The sequence below is a fragment of the Vulpes lagopus genome, chromosome 10, assembly GCF_018345385.1.
Source record: "Vulpes lagopus strain Blue_001 chromosome 10, ASM1834538v1, whole genome shotgun sequence".
NCBI classification, from domain to species: domain Eukaryota; kingdom Metazoa; phylum Chordata; class Mammalia; order Carnivora; family Canidae; genus Vulpes; species Vulpes lagopus.
In genome coordinates this window covers 21,173,862-21,196,069 of record NC_054833.1, presented here as the reverse complement: position 1 = coordinate 21,196,069, position 22,208 = coordinate 21,173,862, and the positions used below count along the sequence as shown (strand labels likewise).

Here is a 22,208-nt window from a genome sequence, read left to right as displayed (position 1 = left end):
TTTAAAAGAATATGGCAACTCTGGAAATCAGATTCCTCCCTTCACCAAGGTTTGTTGTTGTTTCGAGTTTTAACGCTTGACTTTTTCTTACAGTTTCTGTGTCTTTACTGGAATGCCCCATTTGTTCATGCAAGTTGTCTACCTTTTCTAGTAGGTTCTTTCACATGTATCTTAGTTATTTTAATGTCTCTATATGATAGTACCATTATCTCCGTCATCTCGGAGTCTGTTTCTTTCAATTGCTTTGTTTCTTGACTATAAGTTATTTTTACCTTGATCTTTGTGTATTTTATAATTTTTTATTGAATGCTGGACATCTTGTAAAAATAGGAAAGACTGAGATAAATAATATGTATGCTTAAAAATGAGCATGGTTCTTCTCAGGCAGCTAGTGTAGGGGATGAGTCTGTCATTCTAGCCAGGAATTGAGCTGGGTTTGTGTTTTGCCTTGCTGTGGTTGCTGGAAGGGTTTTCTCAGTGTGCTTGTAAGCTTTCAGTTGTCTCTATCTGCCTGAGTCATAGAGGATTTCTCTCTCCGTGCTTTTGCCCCTCTCCTAGAGGAAGACTTCTATTGATTTTTTACTCAGTTCTTGCTAGGCTGTTGTAGGAAAGTGCAAGGTGAAGGGGGAACAGGACGGTTCCTTCTATTTGGAGTAGAAATTTGGTTATGCTCTACAAGTATCTAAGCTAGATAGTATCTTCCTTTAGTATCTAAAATTTGAAATGAATGCCCATGTACTATTAAAATGAAATAGAAAAATTAGATTATTATTGATTCACTATCTCACTAAAGCAATAGTGGCAGAAACTAGTTGGTCCTAAAAGTCAAGGTACACATTATGAAGAAAAGTGTTGAGAGAATTCAGTGCTACGTCAAATAAGACAGAATCATTATTGCAGGAAATAAAATTCTTATGGATGTAATAAATAATAAGATTCCACTGTTGGAGAATTATACCTTGTAGATAGTTGTCATTCTTATATTGTGTTTGTGTTTGTTTTTCTTGTCAATCCTTCTGTATTCTGAGCAATAAAGAGGAAGGTAAGTCTCGTTATCTTCTGTTCTGGTTTTTTGGTACTTTAAGGTGACGTTATAGTGTAGAGATTTTCAGTAAGTTTTTTTTCTTTCTGATATTTGACTTACTATCAAAGCTATTAATGAGAAAATAAAATATACTAAATTTAAAGTATCGCCTATCTTACTGGATTTATTTTTGAACCTACCCTGATATGCTTAGTTTGAATAATAGGATTTATATTGCTAGTAATTTTTCATTTTTTTGTTTTGGTTTATCGTGGTACAATTAAACTTTAATAGCTTGAATTTGCATTTGTAATTAAAGATTGATCATGCTTAAATAAAGTTTTCCATCAGTCTCTTCAAATAACATACTTCACTTTTAAGGATTTCAGTTTCCTCGGTGTTCTTAACTTTGATTCTAAAATGTTGGTTGCTAATAGCTTTGTAACTGTGTTATCACCATATGTGTTGAAAAGCTGAGTAAAGATGGATGCTTAAATTTCTTTGGGTCTATTAAGGACTTCATTGCTTTTCTAGATTTGGGAATCCAAATCCCTTTAGAGTTTAATGCTCTCTGAGGAGCTTGATCAACAGAACTCAAAATGAAGATTAAAATTGACAGAGGATTCTTCTCCATATAATAATGCTGCAGAGTACTGACCTTTATGCGTCAGAACTTTAAAACGTGGACAAGGGCATTTGATTGTCTTTAGTTACACTCTGAACTGACCGTAGATGTTTGCATAGTTTACAGTAACATTGCTTATTCGAGTGTTTCTGTTCTAAAAAACAAAAATCCGTAAATTCTTTTTTTCTCCTACTGTCAGAATCAGCAGACTTAGTGACCTCAGTAACAAGGTTAGTGGTCAGAACCAGAGGCACAAGCTTGATGAGGCCTGGACCCTAGCCACAGGGAAGCATGTGACCTGTATATGGACACTTAAACTGCAAGATTGGCTAGCAGAAAACAATTTCTGGCCATAAAAAGAAACAAGTGATATACTTTATGAGGGTTTTGTCTCTAAACTACGCCTCATAATTGGCTGTGGATCTTTGTGCGATTTATCTGTGATTATATTAACTCCTCTTCAATATGTAAAGGATTTTACATCCTTGTCTTCTCTGGTTTCCAATCTCAGGAAAACAAACAAAAATAGAAAATAGCACTGAAGTGGAAGTAATCACCATCCAGTCCATGATTTGGATCTTCTCCAAGAGTTTGATTATAATTACTAATTAAACACATTCTAACTAATTTAGGAAAATATTAAATATAATTTCAAAAAGCAAACATGAAATTATCAGATGATCCATTTGTATATAAACAGATACAGATGTTTCTATATAATCCATAGAATTATCAATTCTACCTCTAGCTGGAGTATCCAAAGAATTGAAAGCAGGGACTCAAATATTTGTACATTTATGTTCATAGTGGCATTCACAGTAGCCAAAAGGTTGGAAACAACTCAGAAATATCCACTGATGGATGAATGGATAAACAAAATGTGGCTTAGCACAATGGAATGTTATTCAGCCTTAGAAATGATATTCTAACGCAGGCTCCAACATGGGTGTAGGCTACAACATGGGTGAGCCTTGAAGACATTATTCTCACTGAAATAAGTTAGGCAGAAAGGACAGATTCGTACGATTTTGTGTATGTGAGGTATCTAGGATGGTCCAATTCATTGACACAAAAAGTAGAATATTGGTGTTGGGGAACAGCGAGTTCTTGTGTAATGAGTTCAGAGTTTTGGTTTGGGAAGATGCAAAGAGTTCTGAGAGCGGTAGTAGTGATGGTTGCACAGTGTGAATATACTTCATGCTCTTAAAAATGATTAAAATGGTAAATTTATAATATGTCCACGATAAAAAAAAAAGCATATTCTAAATTCTGTTTGCTAATATTTTATTTAAGCCTTTTGCAAAAGATCTAGAGAGATACACAAAAGCAAAGAAGTTTGAGGTGGTAACGTGCAGTTGAGGTTTAAGAGGAGCTGTCCCGTGCTGTGGTGGGCAGGTGGTGCAGGTGGAAGGTGTGTGGGTGTGACCTGCGGGGTAGGCCCCGGCCGGGGCCTGCGTTTCTGTCTGCGTGAGCCCCGGAGTCCACGTGGCAGGAGACAGACTAGATGAGCTCTGGGACCAGGCCGACGTGCTGGCCCTGGACTGTAATTTTCTGAAGCACAAAGCCCGCTGATGTCCTGTGGGGGCAGAACTGCAGTCGGATGCCGCGGACAGAGCTGCTCTCGCACAGCTGCCGCCTGCCCCTCGGCAGCTCCGGCCGGTACTTGGGATAAGAGCCGGGGCCGTGAAAGTCAAGTGGCGAAGCCAGGCTCTTCACCTAATTCTGGGTCAGTTGTTTGTTCTGATCCCCACACTGGCACGGCGCGTCCCCACCCGGCCCCGGCAGCCCTGCGGTGGGCAGAGCTCGCAGAGGACGTGCCCCCGCCCGAAGGCCGCGGGAGGATGCATTTGCCCGGGGCCCCTTCCTGGCGTCCTCCCCGCAGGCCGGGCAGGCCGGGTGGTGACTGCGTCCACAGGACTGGACTCCGCGAGCTTTTCTCCCCGTTCGCAGGAAGCCATCCCTTCCACCCACCCTTCCTCTCCACCCGACCAGAAGTACCGTGCCGCTCTAGTTGGGAGCCCTTACAGCTGAGCAAGCAGTTGACTGGGCATGTGTTGGGACTTATTCCAGCCTCTGAGGTCTTTTTTCCCCCGCAAGTGGCTCAGAATACATTTCTGGCCCCTGGAAGGTCTTTCACGGTCCTCTTTTCCTAGGCTGGATGTTTAGGTGTTACAGGCAGGTCCTCTGTTGCCTCCAGCATTCAATCCATTTTCTTTTTAACTTATTTTTAACTTGGTATAACCCTTAACAGGCTGATTTCAACCAATTCTTTTCCAACTTTTATTTCTTTATTCATGAGAGACACACACAGAGAGGCAGAGACACAGGCAGAGGGAGAAGCAAGCTCCATGCAGGGAGCCCGACGTGGGACTCGATCCCAGGTCTCCAGGATCAGGCCCTGGGCCGAAGGTAGGCGCCAAACCACTGAGCCACCCAGGGATCCCCTAACTAAAGTTTACTTAAAGTTCCATAGCCTTGTGGTGCCTGGGTGGCTCAGTTAAACATCTGCCTGATTGAGCTCAGGTCGTGATCCTGGAGTCCTGGGATTAAGCCCTGCGTCAGACTCCCTCCTCAACAGGAGTCTGCTTCTCCCTCGTCCCACCCTCTCAAATAAATACAATCTTTAAAAAATAATAACAAAATCACTTAGTCTCGATTGCTACTTTTTAATCTCAATATTCTTCTCTTTAAGCCTTCTCATTGCTTTTTCATACCTAATATTTTTAGATTGGTTCTTTCTGAAAGTTAATAATTACACAGGGTGATTTTAATTGAAGAAACCACAGCTTATGTTCTATTTTCTGTTGATTTTCAAAATGCTTCCTAATTCTGTGTACTCTGGGGTTTTTTTAACTAACTCATTTCACAGTTTTCCATTTGTCTGTTTCGAGTATATTCCTAGCATTCATGAGTTATTTAGTAGTTTCAAGGAAATAATTTGTATGCTTCATGGACTAAAATGGCTTTTATGCAGGCTCCATTCTTAAGTATTCTTTTGCTCTTTAGAGAATGAGTTGTTTGGAGTATGTTTCTCTGAGTGCTAATACTGTGCCAATAGCCACTCGGTACAGAGTTTAGGAACCCACTCAGCCAGCTAGCATGGTTGCAGCTCATATTAAACATCTTGGATGCATATGGTTGTGCCTGGACCCTGGAGCAAAGTGCCTGATTAATTCTTAAGAGATAATGTCAGAGATGCAAAAGAGACTGAACTTATGGAAAACCTTAATTATTTCATCTGATCAGTTTTGGTTTGTTTGAATTTTTTGGTTAAAAGGAAAACACTTGAGTAAAAAAGGTTTGAAGAAAGTTATCATGGCAATAAGAGTTGTCGTGGCTACTGTGCAGTAGCATAGTAGAAGCCAGAGGAGCAGTGAGGCTAATGGAGCGGTCCCAGTATAGAATAGTCACTTTGAAAATCAGGCGAATCAAGAGAACAGTGCAGAGGCAGAGCTATGAAGGGGTTAACAAACGGGATGTGAGTGTGCAGGGTCCTAAATCATCTATCCCCTCTTCCCATTTCCAAAGGTGGGAAGACGTGACACGTAGAGGACAGTGACCCAGTGTTTGCAGCGCAGAGTGACAGCAGGCCAAGGAAGGGGAGACCTTGATCATGCTGTTGAGAAGGCCGAAGACATGCAGATCAGAGTGGTGGCATTTGGGTCTCAGATTTATTCATTTATCAGATACTGAGGTCCAGGCACAGAGGTGTCCTCAGGGGAGTCGGCTCCTTACAGCCCAGTGCAACAAGTGCCAGAGGGTTCAGGTGACACCAACACCAAGTTGGTGCGTCAGGAAGACCCCTGGGAAGGCCGTGTCCAGAAACACTACTCAGCCTTTCTCTCTGGATGGGTGTTGCATGCACAGCTGCTTGGCAGTCTAAGCAGCCTTCTCCAACTCCTCCAGCGGCAGTCCACAGTAAGACACACATTTAATCTGCTGGCCCCGGGTCCTGCTGGCCACCATCTCTGGTTTCTCCTAGTCTTCTCTAAATAAAGGAATACTGATTGGTATCCCCGAAAGGGATTTTGTGTCCCAGAGCTTGCAAAGCACTGTTGTGTAAGCAGGGGAAGGTGACACAGCACTCACTTGCCTGTCCACCCCCAAAGAACCCCAGAGCTGATGATGAGTCTAGGTGCAGGGTAGCCACACTGAAATGATTAGAAGAAAGGGACCTTCTAATCTAGACCCAGAGTGGATAACAATTGCTGCAACAGCTGGAATAGGAAGGCACCTGCCTCAGGCTTTAAGATCATAGACTGACTCTGGCAGGTTCACCTGGCCTGCGCAGAGCATTGCTGTGGTTTCCAGCACATTTATGGAAAGTGTGCGCTAGTCACTGAGGATAGTCTGGTCTTCCCTCTCATTTCCTGTGCCACTGTACCATCTTGGGGTCCAGAGGCTGGAGCCACAGGACCTAATGACTAGAATACGTGGTCCGGGCCAGGGAGGCAGAGATGTCCAATGCATCCACAGCATAGCCGAGTATTGGGAATGGACAGGACAGGGGAGATGTATTTGTACAGCAGAAACTGGACAGATTTATTCTTTTTTTTTTTTTAAGATTTTATTTACTTATTTGAGAGAGCATGATGGGAGTGGGGAGCAGAGGGAGAGGGTAAAGCAGATTCCATGCTGAGTGCAGAGCCCAATCTCAGGCTGATCCCATGGCCCCATGATCGTAGAATTGGACACTTAACTGACTGAGCCACCCAGGTGCCTGCAGACTTAGTCTTAATGATAGCGATTCTTATATTTCAATTTGATTACATGTCTTAAGTAATTTACGTTTCTGAATTAGGGTTTGTCCTAATACAGTGCACAAAAATAAAGCACCCCCAAGCACAGCACTCAGGGGCCTCAGTGGTGATATAAAAATGAGCTTGCACTGGATGTCTGAATCCCAAATCCTGAGCTGTAGGTGGTCATCAGGCACATCTTACCAGCTGTGGGGGGACCTGCCCTGTGGGCTAATCCTGAGGGACCTACCAGGGAAGGTCTAGGTGGGCTGGGAGTCACAGGCCAACAAGTGTTGACGGATTCTAAAGACCATTTGCACTCTCCTAACCCTCCTGCGGGGTGACAGGTGGGGCCTCCGTGTTCCCGACTGTTGTGGCCAGTGATGTGGTCTGAAGGGAAGAGGAGAAGCTCCTCTGCACATCAAGGGTGGCAGGGATTGCATTTGAGGTACCATTGCCCTTAAACACAGGTCTCTTGGGGAGGATTGTGGTGGTAGGTGTTGCCCTTTGAAACAAAAAGGAATATATTTAGCTTGAAAGTGATCATGAAGCTCTAATGTCAGATTTGTGGGTAGAAAGAGAGATTTGGGGGCAACCTGCTGTGGAGAACAAAGGACTGATCCACAGAGAAAGCAAAGCCCACTTAAGGACTTTGGAACACACACACACACACACACACACACACAGAGCACCCTGCTCTCTCCAGTTGTTGGGAGAATCTTCCTTCGGCTCCAGAAGCCTAGGTGCCCTTTGCCATGGAAGCCCACTCCGTTGGGGTGGGGACTGCAGCATCCAGGCACTGTGCGGTGGCATTTGGGTGGAGCCCCTGCTTGACATAGGGAGTTTCTCCGGGAAGGATTGGGCTGATGAATACCAAAGAGCTCTCTGAATCTGGAGTTTGATTGTACGCATTTCCATCCTAATTCCCCATTGAGCAGTTGCTTGTTGGTTTATGTACGGCCTCTTGAAGCAAATCATTAGTTAGATGGTTTTATTTTTAAGGCCAGGTCTAAAACGTGGCTGTGAATAAATTCTTTCTTGACTCAGGCAAAAAGAATGACTTTGATACTGAGCAATGGAAAGAAAACTTACAGCCAGTTCTGCTATAATGTGACGTATGCACTCCTGAAAATTACCGCACTATGCAAAATCATGCACTAAAAACCATGGGCTTAGGTGGGAAACGGATAGGAGCCCGGCACTCAAAAACCATGTCATTGGCATATTTAAAAATAAGGAAGGTCCCTAATAAGAACGGTACTACAGTTTGGCATATTAAATGTTTAAGAAAAACAAATACTACAATAAATGTGGTTCTTTATCATGAAAGAGGCATGCAGTTTGCTGGTGGAAGTGGGCGTGCGAAGGGTTATAGCTTGTGAGGCTGTGGAAGGAGCATCTGAAACCCGGGGTGGCTGGTGGCAGTGTGTGTTTTGTGTTTTTCTGCCCAACTAGAGTCACCTGAGTTGTGGTTGTGCGTTCACCAACTCTCTCCAGACAAAATTAGGCATAAAGAGAACATGAAATTTGCAGCATGCTCAAAATTGTTACTTGTATATCAGTCGTGTTGGAGCAAAAGCCTCTAGCAGCACTGACCATATATTATTGTCTTTGATGAAGACAGCTCAGAATAAGCATATATAGCCTTATACCCAGGGATCCCTACACACGGGGACCTGTATTTGAAGGAATTGGAGCAGAGAGACTTTTATAATTATGTATAAAGGGTTCAATCATTTAACATGTTCTGGAAAAAAGGGATACTGTGTTTAAAGCCTCCCTTTTACTTCCACATTCATTCAGAAAGTTCTCTGCTAATAAATTCAGTTTGCAGATTATATAATCTCAATAAAGCAGTAAGCTCTCTATGGTTAAATAGGATTAGGGTTGGTCGGTGTGGAGGATGTTTTGAAATGTTAAACTTTATAAAGGATGGTTAATAATTCTATCAACACTCTAGTGTTTGCTCTGTAACTTTAGACTAAAGAAAGTAACAGCTGGTTTTGAACTTTTCTTACGGCTCAGACCCATACTGCCTTGACAACATATTAATTTACCAGCTTTTGATTAAACAACCCTATGCTAAAATACACTTAGAAAAATACCAATAAATCTTTACCTTTTTAAAAATAGTACCCCAGAAATTTTTGTCTGGTTTTTGGCTGCTATAGTCTGTTTCCAAGTGGTTTTTACCCTGACATTGGTAGTATAGTGTACAAGTTTACAAAGTACCAAGAATATTTTAAAAATCACCCATAACTCCGTCACCGAGAGAGAGCCATTAATAACATTTTTATGTATTTCCATTTCCAATAAACTCATACATATGCATTGTTGATTACACTGTATATACTACTTTTGAGATCTTTCATTTTCATTTCTGTACTGTATAATTTAGGGAGTAACAAAGTAAAAGAATACAAGCTTGGGAGATCTGCAGACACAGCCCCACTTTCAGACATCCCCAGTAGTTTTAAATTAGATTTACGTTAAAAGCTTGGCATATGTAACATATCATGTAATAAATGGTAGCTGTTGTGACACACTTAGACCTGGGTGTTAACAGTGTGAACATCCCAATAAGGGCTGCTTCCTATGTGTCAAGATGTATCTCATTGATCATTTAACCATTTCCTTACTATTAAGGTTAGGCCTCTTTACAGTTTTTCCATTTTAAAAATAAAGTTATTTGAATACTTTTATTTTTTATTTTTTGACCTTTTATAAGGATCCCTGGGTGGCGCAGCGGTTTGGCGCCTGCCTTTGGCCCAGGGCGCGATCCTGGAGACCCGGGATCGAATCCCACGTGGGGCTCCCGGTGCATGGAGCCTGCTTCTCCCTCTGCCTGTGTCTCTGCCTCTCTCTCTCTCTCTCTCTCTCTGTGACTATCATAAAAAAAAATAAATAAATATAAATAAAAGAATACCTTTTATATGTGAAAACATGTCCTCATCTAAAGAAAGAAAGAAAGGAGAAAGAAACAAAAAAGTTTCTTTTGTTAGAATTCTAAGAGTGGAATCACAAGGGCAGAGGTTGGTGGATACACCTTACAAAATTGCTAAAAGTGAATCCGTTTATGCGTGTGTGCTCTTCACCAGCCCTGATGTAATTGTCATTTTTAAAAAGGTTTCCTAATCTGTAGGTAGAAAGGACCGTTTCATTTTTTGTTTGTGAGATCAGTTTTTCATGTTTTGGTGTTTTCATTCCATCAAATGAATTTTCTGTACTCATCTCACATGTGTGTCTGTGTTTTATTTTGAATAAAGACATAAACAGACAGTTTTAAGAAACTTTGTTTTTCATTACCACTTACTGAATGATCCTTACCGACTTCTTTTTGTCTGCAATGCCATAGATTGTCATCATAGGAACTAGTCCTAGGTTAATTCTAGTCATCTTCTCCTACACTAGCCCCATGTCCTCAAGAGCTATAAATACGTAATTATCAGGGCGCATTTTGCTCATCATTCTCTTCAAAAAAATTTTAGCTTGTCTTCCAGCCAAACCTTAGCCACTGAGGTTGCAATTGGAAGTCTGTTAGAATTAAAATCAAGAAGACAGATCTCTTTATGATATTTGGTGTTAGCAAAATAGAACTGTGGTGTCACAAGTCATAAGTAAAATTGGCATGTGGTTTGGTTTTGTGTCATCAGTGTCAAGTGCTGACATCAGAGTTAAATTACCTTCCCCACAAAATGAATCTGGCAGATTTCCTGCTTTCCTCGGAGCCTCAGAGCCTTTTCTTCCGTGCCCAGCCCTGCAGCACTTTTCAGAGGCAGTTCTTCAACTTACTTCTATCTTCCCTCGGTTATTCATCGTGCCAGACATCGGTCTTGAGAATGCATATTTTTCCAGAAAGTTGTCAATTCCTCGGAGCTACTGTAAGGTATTCATGGAGCGTCCACAAAGTGGTTTTTACTCATTCTGGTTAGGTTGGTGTGAAAGCAGGGGACACGTTTCTGTGAGGAGGCCAGTGACTGCCTCCGGCCTGTAATCAGTGGAACGGGATGTGCAGTGTGTGCAGGGCCACTTGCCCCCATGTGTTCACACTTCTGGGGCTCCACCTTCTTCTGTGTGCTTTTGCCTGAAGAGCTTCCTTTAGCACTTTGTAGAGCAGGTCCGCTGGCTACCAATTTCCTCAGCTTTTGCCTGGAAAAGTTTTTATCTGTCTCTGTGCAGGACGGATAGGCCACAGGTATGCAGTTCGCGTATTTTGTGCCCCCCACACTGTAAAGATGCGAGCCTTCTCCGCGGGGTTCTCTGCTTTCAAAGATAAACATGCACTGGCTGTTATGTTGTTCTATCTGTTGGGTCTTTCTCTCTCCGTCTCTGTGCTTTGAAGATTTTCTATTTATCACTAGCTTCTGCAGAGTGATTATGATGTGCCTTACTTTTGTTTCCTTTATGCTTATCCTGATTGGTATTTGTTAAGCTTCTAGGGTCGGTGAGCTTCTGGTTTTCATCAGATACGGAAAACTTTGAGCCATTTATTTCTGCAAATGTGTTTTACACACATGCACACACCACATCTTGGGCTCAAGTTATGCATATGCTGGATGTTCGATGTTCTCCCTCAGGGCACTCGGGCTCTAGTCTTTGGTTTTTCTTCTTTCTGTGCTTCATTTTGGGTAGAATCTGTTGGTAGGTCTCAAGTTCTCTGATCTTTTCTTGTGCAGTGTCTAATCTGTTAAACGTATCCAATAAAATTCATATATTCATGCTGTCTCCTAAATTCTTGAGCACACTGAGGGGCTTTATCACTGAGGTGATTGAGAACAATTTTGGAAATGTCCTTTTCTATTATTCCATCACCTCTCATTTTTAGATCTCTTTCTGTTAAATGAGTTCATCTGGATCATAGGTCCGAGTTTTCTACTTTGCATTGTCTGTAGTTTGTGGGCTGCTAAATGTTGGGACTTTTACATTTTGGGGCACTGGTTTTATTTTATGCTTTTAAAAGTGTTAGGTTTGTTCTAACATCCACTTGTTACTTGCAAATCAGTTTGACCTTTTCAAGGCTTGTATTTTTAAGCGTGGTCAGTGCACTTCTAGAGTATCCTTTGTTCTAGAGCCAGAGGTGCCTGTTCCGGGGTCTCGACCCCGTGTCCAGTGTATTCAGTGAAGTCTTTCCACTCTGGCTGGGGACGACTGCCAGCCCCATGTACACTCTGGCAATTACATGGTTTATAGGTCATTTTTTCCTCAAAAGTTGTTATCTGGCAACCCTTGTGGAATTTCACCTCATACATACTCAGGTTGGTGTTCAAGGAAGACTCAGGAGGGTCCCGAGGCCATTCTGGAACTTTCTGTGTGGCTCCCTCCTTTTTCAGCACCCCACCCCACGGATGATAGCCTCCTGGGCTCCTCCTGATTTTAGGACTTCTGCTGGGCAGCATGCAGTGTCCCTTCCCTGCACCCGCCGTGTGGACGTGGCCTCCAGGCAGAAAGCCTGCTATGTTGTTGAGCTTGCCAGGCTTGGTCCCCTTCATGCTCAGAATGTGGTCCTGCCCTGCCCATGGTCCAGCATCTGAAATAGTTGTTTGGTGGATTTTTTTTTTTTACCTTTTGGTTTTCCACTTACGCGGGCAAGTAAGGAAATGCAGCTGTTTCTCTCGATGTTTAGAAGCAGAAGGCACATTTCATTTTTCGAGAGACATGCTTTTTGAAGCAGTGATTTCTAACAGGTTAATAAACACATGTTTGAGGGTATCCTTTTTGTTCTCGAGCATGTTGGGAAAAAAAAAAAACATTTATTAGGAGAGGCTCTAAAATGGTTTTTCTGCCAGTAAATCCTAGGAAGGCACTTAGTAGTCTCTGAATCCAAATCCTTAAGAAACTGTCAGCTTGCTGAGAACGTTTGCTCCATTTTTTCATCAGAGCTGTTGGTTTAGGGAGTCACAGTAAATTTTCACACAGTTTACATGTGGAGGATATTTTTTCCCGAATCTCAGTGTTTACCTTTTAGATTGGTCATTAGCAGTTGATTCTGCACTGAAGCATACTACTTGCTGTCCCCAGATTGGCAGCAGGTGATCAGCTGTGTGACGTCGGGCAGGCCACTTACCTTCTCATCCCTCCGTGGAGGGAGCTGGGCTGATGGGACTTGAAGGGCCCTTCCATTCCTTCCTTCAGTGGATATTGAGTGTTCCAAGCCCTGAGGATACATTAGTAAATGAGACAGGCAGGGATGCTGCTGTCACAGAGCTCAGTGGAGTACAGCAACGACATAGACGCTACAAATAAAAAAAATCAAATGAGGAAGAGAAATACCTTTGGTGAAGGGAGCTGTGAGGAAAACATACAAGGGCAACATGAGTGGTGATGGGAGGGCCCATGTTAGGGGGTGCTCCTCAGAGGCTTGTCTACAGATGGGATGCTCGAGCTGCCATCCAGATGAGCAGAAGGAACCAGCCATTTGAGGCTATAAGGCAAGAACATTCTAGGCAGAAGGAGGAGCCAAGTGTAAAGGCCTTGAGGTGAGCACAAACCCAGAATGGTGAGAGACCTCCATAGCTAGGTTGTCATGAGTGAGGGGCTCAGGGGCACAAACGATGGCAGGGGGTGGTGGTGGGGGACATCAGGACCCAGCTCCTGCTGGCAGTCTGATTCTGATACTCAGTCCTGCTGTGACACTTCTCTACCCACATAGGGCACACAGTTAGATGTCACGTGGCCCCATAGGTAGATAACAGAGGGTTCCAGGAGTCCTTACTGGGGTGGGTGTGGTAGTTGAGGCCCTGGTGAGATCCCAAGGTCTGAAATCAGCAGGGACTGAAATGGCACCAGGGAGCCAGTGCAGTTTTAACAGGGAGATGAAGGCCAAGTTCAACAATCCTGGTCAGCATGAGCCAGCATGAATCCATATCCACATTTGCAGAACCACGGATAGCTCCATAGGACCTGTTGCCTCAAAGAAAAGAAAATGGGCTTTTTGTGAAGTTCACATAAAAAGACTACACGGACCCCATAGCCAGAAATCCCGCTTCTGGGGAAAGAAGCCACCAGGAAATCTGCCTGTAGAGTTAAGGAATGCACACCTTTTAAATAGGGAAAGAAGAGACTGCGAGAAGCAAGAGCAGTTCAGGGAGGGGAAAGGGGCCCGATCTGAAGTCAGCAGGCTTTGTTTTGGCGGAAGGCAGCTATCCAACCCTCAGCAGACCATCCCCCGGGTTGCTGGGTCGTTCTCCCTGTGTTCTCATACAGCACCAATTAATTCAGTTTGCAGTTAGTAACTCTTAAGGATCCAGACAGCTCTCCACCTGTTCTTGTTAGCACACTGGCCTGTGTAGTCTGCAAGAACCCCCTCCTCCTGGGCCCGCCGGAGCCTCCAGCCCGTCTCCGCTCGTTTTGCTTTTGTCACATCATCTTTCACCTCGGAGTTGGGAGGCCTCCAGGCTTGCCTGTCTGCACAGGATGGCTCCTCATGTGGTCTCTTTTAGGGCAGGGGAGTCACTGTTGTCAGCTGCCTTCTCCAGCCCAGCATCCTCTTACCTGGCAGTTGTAGCTCTGTGTTTCTTAAAACAGCATATTAATAGATTCTTGATTTGACCATGAATGGTTTTTTATTTAACAACTTTTAACTGTCTTTCATTGTCTCCTGCAGTCTGGCTTTTTTCCCTTAGCACTCCAGTGACACTGCTTGCCCGAGTTTATTAATGGCTTCTCATCTCCCCTCCCATTGCCTCTTCTTTCTCCTTCGAGGGGAGCCTCTTACTGCCTTCCTGCCTCCCCACTGCCTCCTGGCCCTGCATGTGGTTCCAGCAGGCTTGCTCCTCACTCCTCACTCTTCCTTTGGAGCTCCTGCTTCTCAATTCAACCATCACTTCTGGGCACCAGCTCTACTCATCTCTACCCTGATTTCTCTCACCCCCATTTCTGGGCTCTGGAGCATCTACACTTGAGTAATAGCTGTGGATAAAATCACGTTTCTCCCTTCTCGCCCTCCCGCAGCCTACATCAGACTCCCCTGTGGGTGCCCCATCTGCTGGGCACCCAGGCTCAGTGGTTTCAGGGTCATCTGTGATCCATTTGCCTGTTACTCAAGAAGTTACCTGGTCACGTTGCCTCTAGCTGTAGTGGAGTGTGTTGAGGATGGTGGACAGAGGGAACACCGTGGGGGAGGTTCTGATGAAGGAGAGGCTGAAAGTTAAGAAAGAGGGCCCTTACTAGCTTCCTCGGGATTCAGGACACCCTGTGTTACTGGCAACAGCAGCTTATCAAATGCTCTTTCAGTTGGCAGTCCCAGCATTGGAGTGACGGAGGCCAAGGTAATGTTAGTGTTTATTGCAGTGTGGGTCAGTAAAGTGGATCACGGAGCCTCCACTCAGTGGACTGATAATGCAGCCTTAGAAAAGACTGAGAGCTGACCTGCTAAGACAAGTTCTAAGATACTGTCAAGTGATAAAAGCGAGAGAGGACAAAATACTATGTCTACTAAACTACCACTTGTGTTTTCTTTAAAGGTGAGTGGAAATACTTATATTCTTACTTGCTTGTGGATACATCCAGACACTGTGGAAGGATAGCGGGAAACCAGACTGAGTGGTTACCTGGAGGGTGCGGGTCCTGGGCAGGGGGAGGGCAGGGGTGCTGGGGGGCCTCGTACCACACACCTTCTTACATCTGTAGGTTCTTGAACCTTATGCATGTATTTTAACCTCTTCCAAAGTTCCAAAAGACTGAATTTGTTTTTTAAAGAACCTCTGAAGTTTTTCTACCAATTGAATGTGAAAGTCGTTTTGTTTGACCAGGGAGATTATTGGACTTCTCTAGACGGCCATTCCTGAGTCTTTTCTGGTGGCTTTGGCTTATTTCCTTTCACTGTGGAAGAAATATTTCTGACCTATAATTCGTGTTCTTCCCCTCACAGAACTTCTACCCTTGCTAATTTTATGAGTTAAGCTTGATCCAATTTTCTTACATTTCTTTCCCTTTCTTCTTTCACCCAAGGCTCTATATATTATCAGATGTGATAATAATACTCCGACAATTCATATGAATAGGATGATTATAGTTCTTTATTAATATTTCAATTCTTGGGCGCCTGGGGGCTCAAGTCAGTTGGGCATCTGCCTTTGGCTCAGGTCATGAACCTAGGGTCCTGGGATCAAGTCCCAGATGGGGCTCTGTGCTCAGGCGGGAAATCTGCTTCTCCCTCTGCCCCTTCCCCTGCTTGTACGTGTTCTCTCTCTCTCTCTCTCTGTCTCTCTCCCTCTCCCTCCCTCCCTCTCTCTCTCTCCTCCTCCTCCTCCTCCTCCTCTCCCTCCCTCCCTCCCTCCCTTCCCCCATCCCTCCCCCCCTCTTCCCCCTCCCTCCCTGTCAAGTAAATAAAATCTTTAAAAGAAAATACTTGAATTCTTACCCGGATGTAACTTGATAAACTCTGCAAAAGCATTAAATGAAACTCTGGCCTCTATTCTAAGAAACACTCCGTTCAGAAGACCGCGTGTTGAAGACGCAGCAGCTGATGTGCTGACTCAGGAGGGAGAAGTAGCACAACACTTCATGTGGCAGGAAAGAGAATTGTCTTGAAGTGCTAGTTAGAAGGCTGTTTGTAAGAGGGGCTGGCGGAGAGCATCACATCCCAGGGCAGGGAGGGAGCCCTCCCGAGAGGCTGGGGCCCCGGGGCCCGCAGGGGGCGCTGGGCTGCATTCAGAAAAAGAAATTTCAGCTGAATTTCAGCTGAAATTTCAGCTGAATGAATATTGGAGCTTTGGCTCCAATAATGATATGTTTTGAAGCAATTTCCCTTTTGCGTTCCACTTCTCAAGCCCGGAATAGGCACTCTTCCTGAGGCCCACTCTCTCGGTCCCTTTCTTTAAGAGTCTCAAAGTTTGTAGCTTTTCAGCAATCCATCTTTATTTATTTAGGAGAGATAAGCAAGAGAGGGTGATTTCCTTGTGAGACTTGGAAGGAAAGCAAATGCCCTTAACAGGAGACCTTTGGCGGCCCTGGGGCGGGGGTGACTAGGCCGCCACAGACCACAGACCCTGTGATTTCACGCTCTCGGCAGGTTCGTCTCCGTTCATGGACGCGTTAACAGCCAACGGGACGACCAACATACAGACGTCTGTTACAGGAGTGACAGCCGGGAAAAGGAAATTTATTGACGACAGAAGAGACCAGCCTTTTGACAAGCGGTTGCGTTTCAGCGTGCGGCAAACGGAAAGTGCCTACAGATACAGAGATATTGTCGTCAGGAAGCAGGATGGCTTCACCCACATCTTGTTGTCAACAAAATCATCAGAGAATAACTCCCTAAACCCAGAGGTGAGACACGTTCCTTGGCCGATTCCTGCTTCGCGTTTCCCCGCGTGCCCATTCCCGGGGCCTGCCTCGAACCGGTGCTCTCTGCGCCCTTCCTGCTGCGCCCTTGGCCTGCCCCGCTCGCAGGGGACCGGTGTCGCCGCTCCCCGCTGCAGGGCCTTCTGCAGCGGGGGCCTTCGTGCTCCTCGCAGGGAGCAGCTGGCGAGGTCGGCTCTCGGGTCCGGGGAGCCGGGGAGCGGTGCTTGCACACGTTCAGAAACAAACCCTCGGGGTCTCCGGGGAAGTGCCGGAGCCCGCGCCGGGCGTCCTTACAGCCCTGCACGCCGCGGGTGGCTCATTCCCCCTGGGAGCGCCCAGGCCAAGTGCTTTCCAGACGAGAAAACCAAGAGTTCGTAGGTCTGGCCGGGCCCCGTGGCCAACCCGCTCGGGGCTGGCGTCCGGTACACCTTTAGACTGCAGAGTCCCTTGTCCCTTCGTCCCTTCACTGGGTATTTGTAAATGCTTCAGAGGGATCGTGCCCTCTTTTCAGTGGCTTGTGCCCTTCTAGAACGACCCCTGCTGCTGTGCTCGCACTTACTGTGCTTCTGCACCAAACTGCTGGGGTTTCCGTCCCAGCTCTGGCAGGCGGGTGTTTAAAAAAAAAAAAAGGGAAAAAAAAGCAGGGAACCCTAGTTTCTTTCAACTGGTTGAATGTGCCACCTGCTGTCCGAACTGTAGAAATGCCAAGTGGAAGTCCTGTGTCCCTTGCCTCGCCCGCCAGAGTCCCAGCGACAGGAAGCGGAGGTGACTCGGCCTCACCTGTCCCTGTCGCACACCGCCCCCAGCGTTCCCAGGCTGGCTACAGGAAAGAGGCTTCCTCTGGGGCCAGGCTGGCCGGTCGCAGAACGCTCTTAGGATTCTGTCTCGAGAATACTCTTTGCCACTTTAACTTCTGGTGACTTCCAGGTAATGAAAGAAGTCCAGAGCGCCCTGAGCACGGCCGCCGCCGACGACAGCAAGCTCGTGCTGCTCAGCGCGGTGGGCAGCGTCTTCTGCTGCGGGCTCGACTTTATTTATTTTATACGACGTTTAACAGACGACAGGAAAAGAGAAAGCACTAAAATGGCAGAAGCTATCAGGTATGCAGACCCGGTGTTTCCTCACGGCTCTGGGAGGGTCTTGCCTTTCGCGTACCCCGCACCCCCGACCCCCGCCCCAGAATAGGCTCCAGCAAGCCCGCCCTCCACTGAGACACCGGGATCCAAACTCATTAAATCAGCTGTCTTTCCTGTGGGCCTGGCGTCAAGTGCTGCTTGCCTTGAGCAAATCACGGATTTCAAGGCTGGCTCGAGCCCAGCGCGTGCTCAGGGAACGTTCCAGCGGTCAGCGTGGACAGCAGCACAGAGCCAGAGCGCCCGTTGTGGGTACCGTGAGCGGGTTCTGTCCTCAGCCCTGAAAGATGCATTGTCTTTCCCATAATGACTTACCGTTTGCTCGACTCTGAAAGACACTGGCTGGGCTACATGACACGCTGGTGCCATAACATCGCATGAAAAGCGTGTTTTAGTACAAGCACCTTCTTGTGCAAGTCCATCCCGAGCTCCAGCGACCCATAAAACTAGACCCCGTAGGGTGAAAGTGAGAGTTCCCTTTCTCTCACGTGTTCCCCGCCCCCCAGGGACCCACCATTCGTTTAGGTCTTCCCAGCCTTTTTCTTTTTAGTTCCGTTAAACAAATGGAATTATACTGTGTGTTCTTTTGCAACTTGCATTTTCCGTTTAACCGTGTGACTTCAGAGATCCCCTGTTTGGGGATCTTTTACTGCCATATCATAATATTGCAAAAAGCTTCCCTAGAATCACCTGACGCTGCCATGAGCCTATCTAGGGACATATTCATTTTCCATAGTTTCCAGTGAGGAATAAACTGTAAGGATAATTTAAAATATCTAATTATTCAGAAATTAATTTTATTTGGAGTGAATGAAACCCAGTCACCAACCAGGAAGACCACTGTACTGCCTTAACCCACCTCCCTAAAATGTCATATCCCCGAGTGACCCCTGAGAACCCTCCCATGTGCTTTTGCCTTGCATGGGGTTCAAGAAGATGGGAACTTAGACACACAGACATGCAAAGTAAACTTGGTCAGATCTTCTCCAAATCCCCAGATACTTGGGGTTGAAGCTGAGCTGCTTTGGGTGATTATTGGGCCCTTTGTGGCTAAGATCCTGTGCCCTGACCCTGGAGGCACAGGGCTTCCTGGTACCCCCAACAATCCCTATAGGTGCACGTCGAGATCAGTGGAAGTTCTGTCTTGGTGGTGCGGACTGGGGCAGAGGAGTCCTGGAACCCCATACCTAGGGGTGTCCAGGCATTGCCTTGGCCTTTGTTAAAATTGTTAAAAATTTTCAAAATTCGTATATTTTGTCACTGTATACAGATGCATGCATGCATACAACAGGTTCCTTCGTCTTTTTAAACATTACCACTTTTCAGATTATTATATGATAGTTTTTTCAAAAACAGTTTGAAGTTTTACAGTCTAACTAAGTATTGTCTAAGTATTGTCTCTGGTCTCCTACATAATTTCATACGTGTAGTAGACTGGACCATCTTTTTTTTTTCTTTTTTTCTTTTTTTTTTAAGATTTTATTTATTTATTCATGAGAGACACCGAGAGAGAGAGGCAGAGACACAGGCAGAGGGAGAAGCAGGCTCCATGCAGGGAGCCCGATGCGGGACTCGATCCCGGGACTCCAGGATCACGCCCTGGGCCGAAGGTGGCGCTAAACCGCTGAGCCACCCCAGGGTGCCCTGGACTGGACCATTTTATGACTCAATTTCCAATTGACCTTCTTGATCAATACATACAATTACTTGACTCAGTACCTCTAAGACAACTTGTAGGTATTCCTGATTATTAACCCATCCCATCCTTTTAGGATGAACTACGTGGGTCTAATTTTCATTTTTTTTTTTAATTTTCATTTTTTAAATACAAAGTATTGCGCCTCAGGCGGTGACTTTGTAGGTTTTCTGTAAGCTCACACTGACTTTACACATGATGCTGTGATTTGAGGAGCTCTGCCGTAAAAAGGGACCTGGATTTGTCAGCCAGTGCCTTCTGCATTCTGGCTCATTTCTCCCTGGAGACGCTTCCCTGAGCTCCACTCCTAAATCTCGCTGTCTCCACCCAAGCCTGGCCCACTCTTCCCATGCTGAATTGCCCTTGACGGTGGCTGAGGCTTCCATTGTGGGTACTGGAAAACATCCAGGAAAGATGGATGGACAGACCACATTTGTGGGACCTTTAGGTCACTGCAGGAGTTTATCAGACAGGTGCCCTCTCCCGTTTCTTGTCCAGACTGTCCCTTTCCTCACCCCCAACAAAAAGACCAAATCCTACTTTACGGAAACCCACTTGGTTCTTCTTAAAGTGATTTTTTTTTGTCAATGTGAATTCCTCTTCATGTACTCTGGCAGGGTGTGACAATAATTAGTTATACCAGATTCACTTAACCTCCGCTCTTGCTCATTTGCATTTAAATTAATTTTTATATGTATAAGATGGGCTTTACACATAAAGCTGTATATTTGTTGCTGCCGTGTTGCTTGGATCCCTTAAAACTTTGGGGCGAAGGACGTCCCCGTGACAAGTCTCCTCCATAAGAAGTGGGAAATGGGAAGCTGGGGCTCGGATGGGCCGGTCGGGTTCCTGCTACAGCGAGTTCGGTCCCGGGGCCGCAGGCCTAACCAGGGGCAGTGGAATCAAACATTCGGCACATTGGTGACAAAAACACAGTTACTGTGACTCCATTTATAACATGAGGCTTTGGAAGTCTGTGGGAACCAGTGGCTCCCTCTTAGCCACTGAAGGACCGGGAGGCTCCTCCCGCAGGGGGCAAGCATCTTGCACCGCGGCCCGGACCCGGAGGCCAAGCTGGCAGCGACCTCTCCCCGTTGAGGCCTGTGCGGACGGTCACAGTGAGGGCAGAGGTCCTTTGAAACACGGCAAGGAGCTGGCGATTAGTGGCCTCGTTTCCTGTTGTTCCGAGGTGGTTTTCTCACTTTCTCGGTGACATCTGTGAAGTAGTAAATGTTTTTCCAAAGAATGGGTGAGAAGTTCGCTTTTGTTAAGTTGTGTTTTCCACCTCCTCTGATGACCAGAATATAACCTCTTTCCTTCCGTGCCATTCCCGGCACAGCCTCGATAGCTCGGTTCACACTCACTTCCCAGGAAGCTGAAATTTAAATCCAGTGTGTTGCGTTGAGCACATTTGGACTCGCATGCGTTTTGCTTGAATGCATGCTCTAGACGCCCTGGAGGCAGCAGAGGTGCCTCCTTGAAGGCCACACTCCCGAGGGCAGTGTCCCCGGGCCCGAAGGCAGCCCCTGCCTCCCTGTCTCTGGTCCCAGGGTGGCTCCATACGCAGCCCACGTGGCCAAGCCTTTGTGGCTCTGCAAGTTTCTGCTAAACAGAAAAGCATCTTTTTTTTTTTTAAGATTCTATTTGTTTATTTGTTTATTTATTTGTTTATTTATTTATTATAGACAGAGAGAGAGGCAGAGACACAAGAGGAGGGAGAAGTAGGCTCCATGCCGGGAGCCCAATGCGGGACTCGATCCCGGGACTCCAGGATCACGCCCTGGGCCAAAGGCAGGCGCCAGACCGCTGAGCCACCCAGGGATCCCCCAGAAAAGCATTTCTATGAAGTTTGTTGTCGTTGTTTTCAAACAACAAATTTGAGGGGCGGGGGCGGGGCACGCTCATTTCCGACATCTCCGAGCTCACATGTCAGAATGGTCGCTGTGTCCTCTAAAAGAAGAAAGATGGTCTTTGCTCAGGTGTCCCAGAAGCAGCCACCGGTTTCGAATGAAGCTATCATCCCAAGCAAAAATAAAAATAACTTGAGGGGCGGGGGTGGGGAATCAACCTCAAACAATTCTCCAGGCTTTGATTTTGCAGTATCTATTTTAGAAGCATTTTTTTTTTTCTTCTGTACAAGATACAACGTGAGCAGGAGCGCTTGCTCTGGGGGGTGATTGATTCCTTTGACCATTTCTCTATAAAGTCACTCTCTTACTGCAATATGTGGTCATTTCTTTCATGTTACCCTGCCATCCCATTCATGGTTTCCAGATGTTGTTAGCACTGGTGCAGTTCCTACCGGGCGCCTGTCCACACGAGGCAGATGAAAGCAGGGCGACTCCAGGGCACCCGGGGACGTGTTTTGAAAACGTCTGCTCTGTATCATGGAGACCTTTTCAGAGTCATCAGACTGAGCATAGAAAATGTATTTCCAAAAAAAAAAAAAGAAAATGTATTTCCGTCATGTCATTGACCCAGAATCCTCAAGAGGTGGCACAAGTGAAGTAGCTTCATGTAAATTGTCTACATTATTTCAAGAATCCATTTAAAAGGTTGTCTGGCTCTCTTTGTATCATTAAAACCCAGAGTGATCTTTCTAACAATGCCTCAGGCTCCCGTTTAGAAAGTCTCACTGCACTCATTCATTCGAATGAGTCAGTTCTCACTCAATGTAAAGATCCCACAAACCTTAGGGGACCTTGGG

General features: G+C 45.7%; 1 protein-coding gene across 2 annotated transcripts in view; it reads left to right on the top strand.

Annotated features, from left to right (window-relative positions):
- Positions 1-22,208, top strand: part of CDYL (chromodomain Y like) — a 175,394-nt gene that overhangs the window by 140,338 nt on the left and 12,848 nt on the right. For both annotated transcript variants that reach the window (XM_041770828.1, XM_041770829.1), the window contains exons 3-4: positions 16,401-16,657; positions 17,600-17,772. In XM_041770828.1, coding sequence (XP_041626762.1) covers positions 16,401-16,657; positions 17,600-17,772 — 430 coding nt within the window. The remainder of the gene's footprint in view (positions 1-16,400; positions 16,658-17,599; positions 17,773-22,208) is intronic.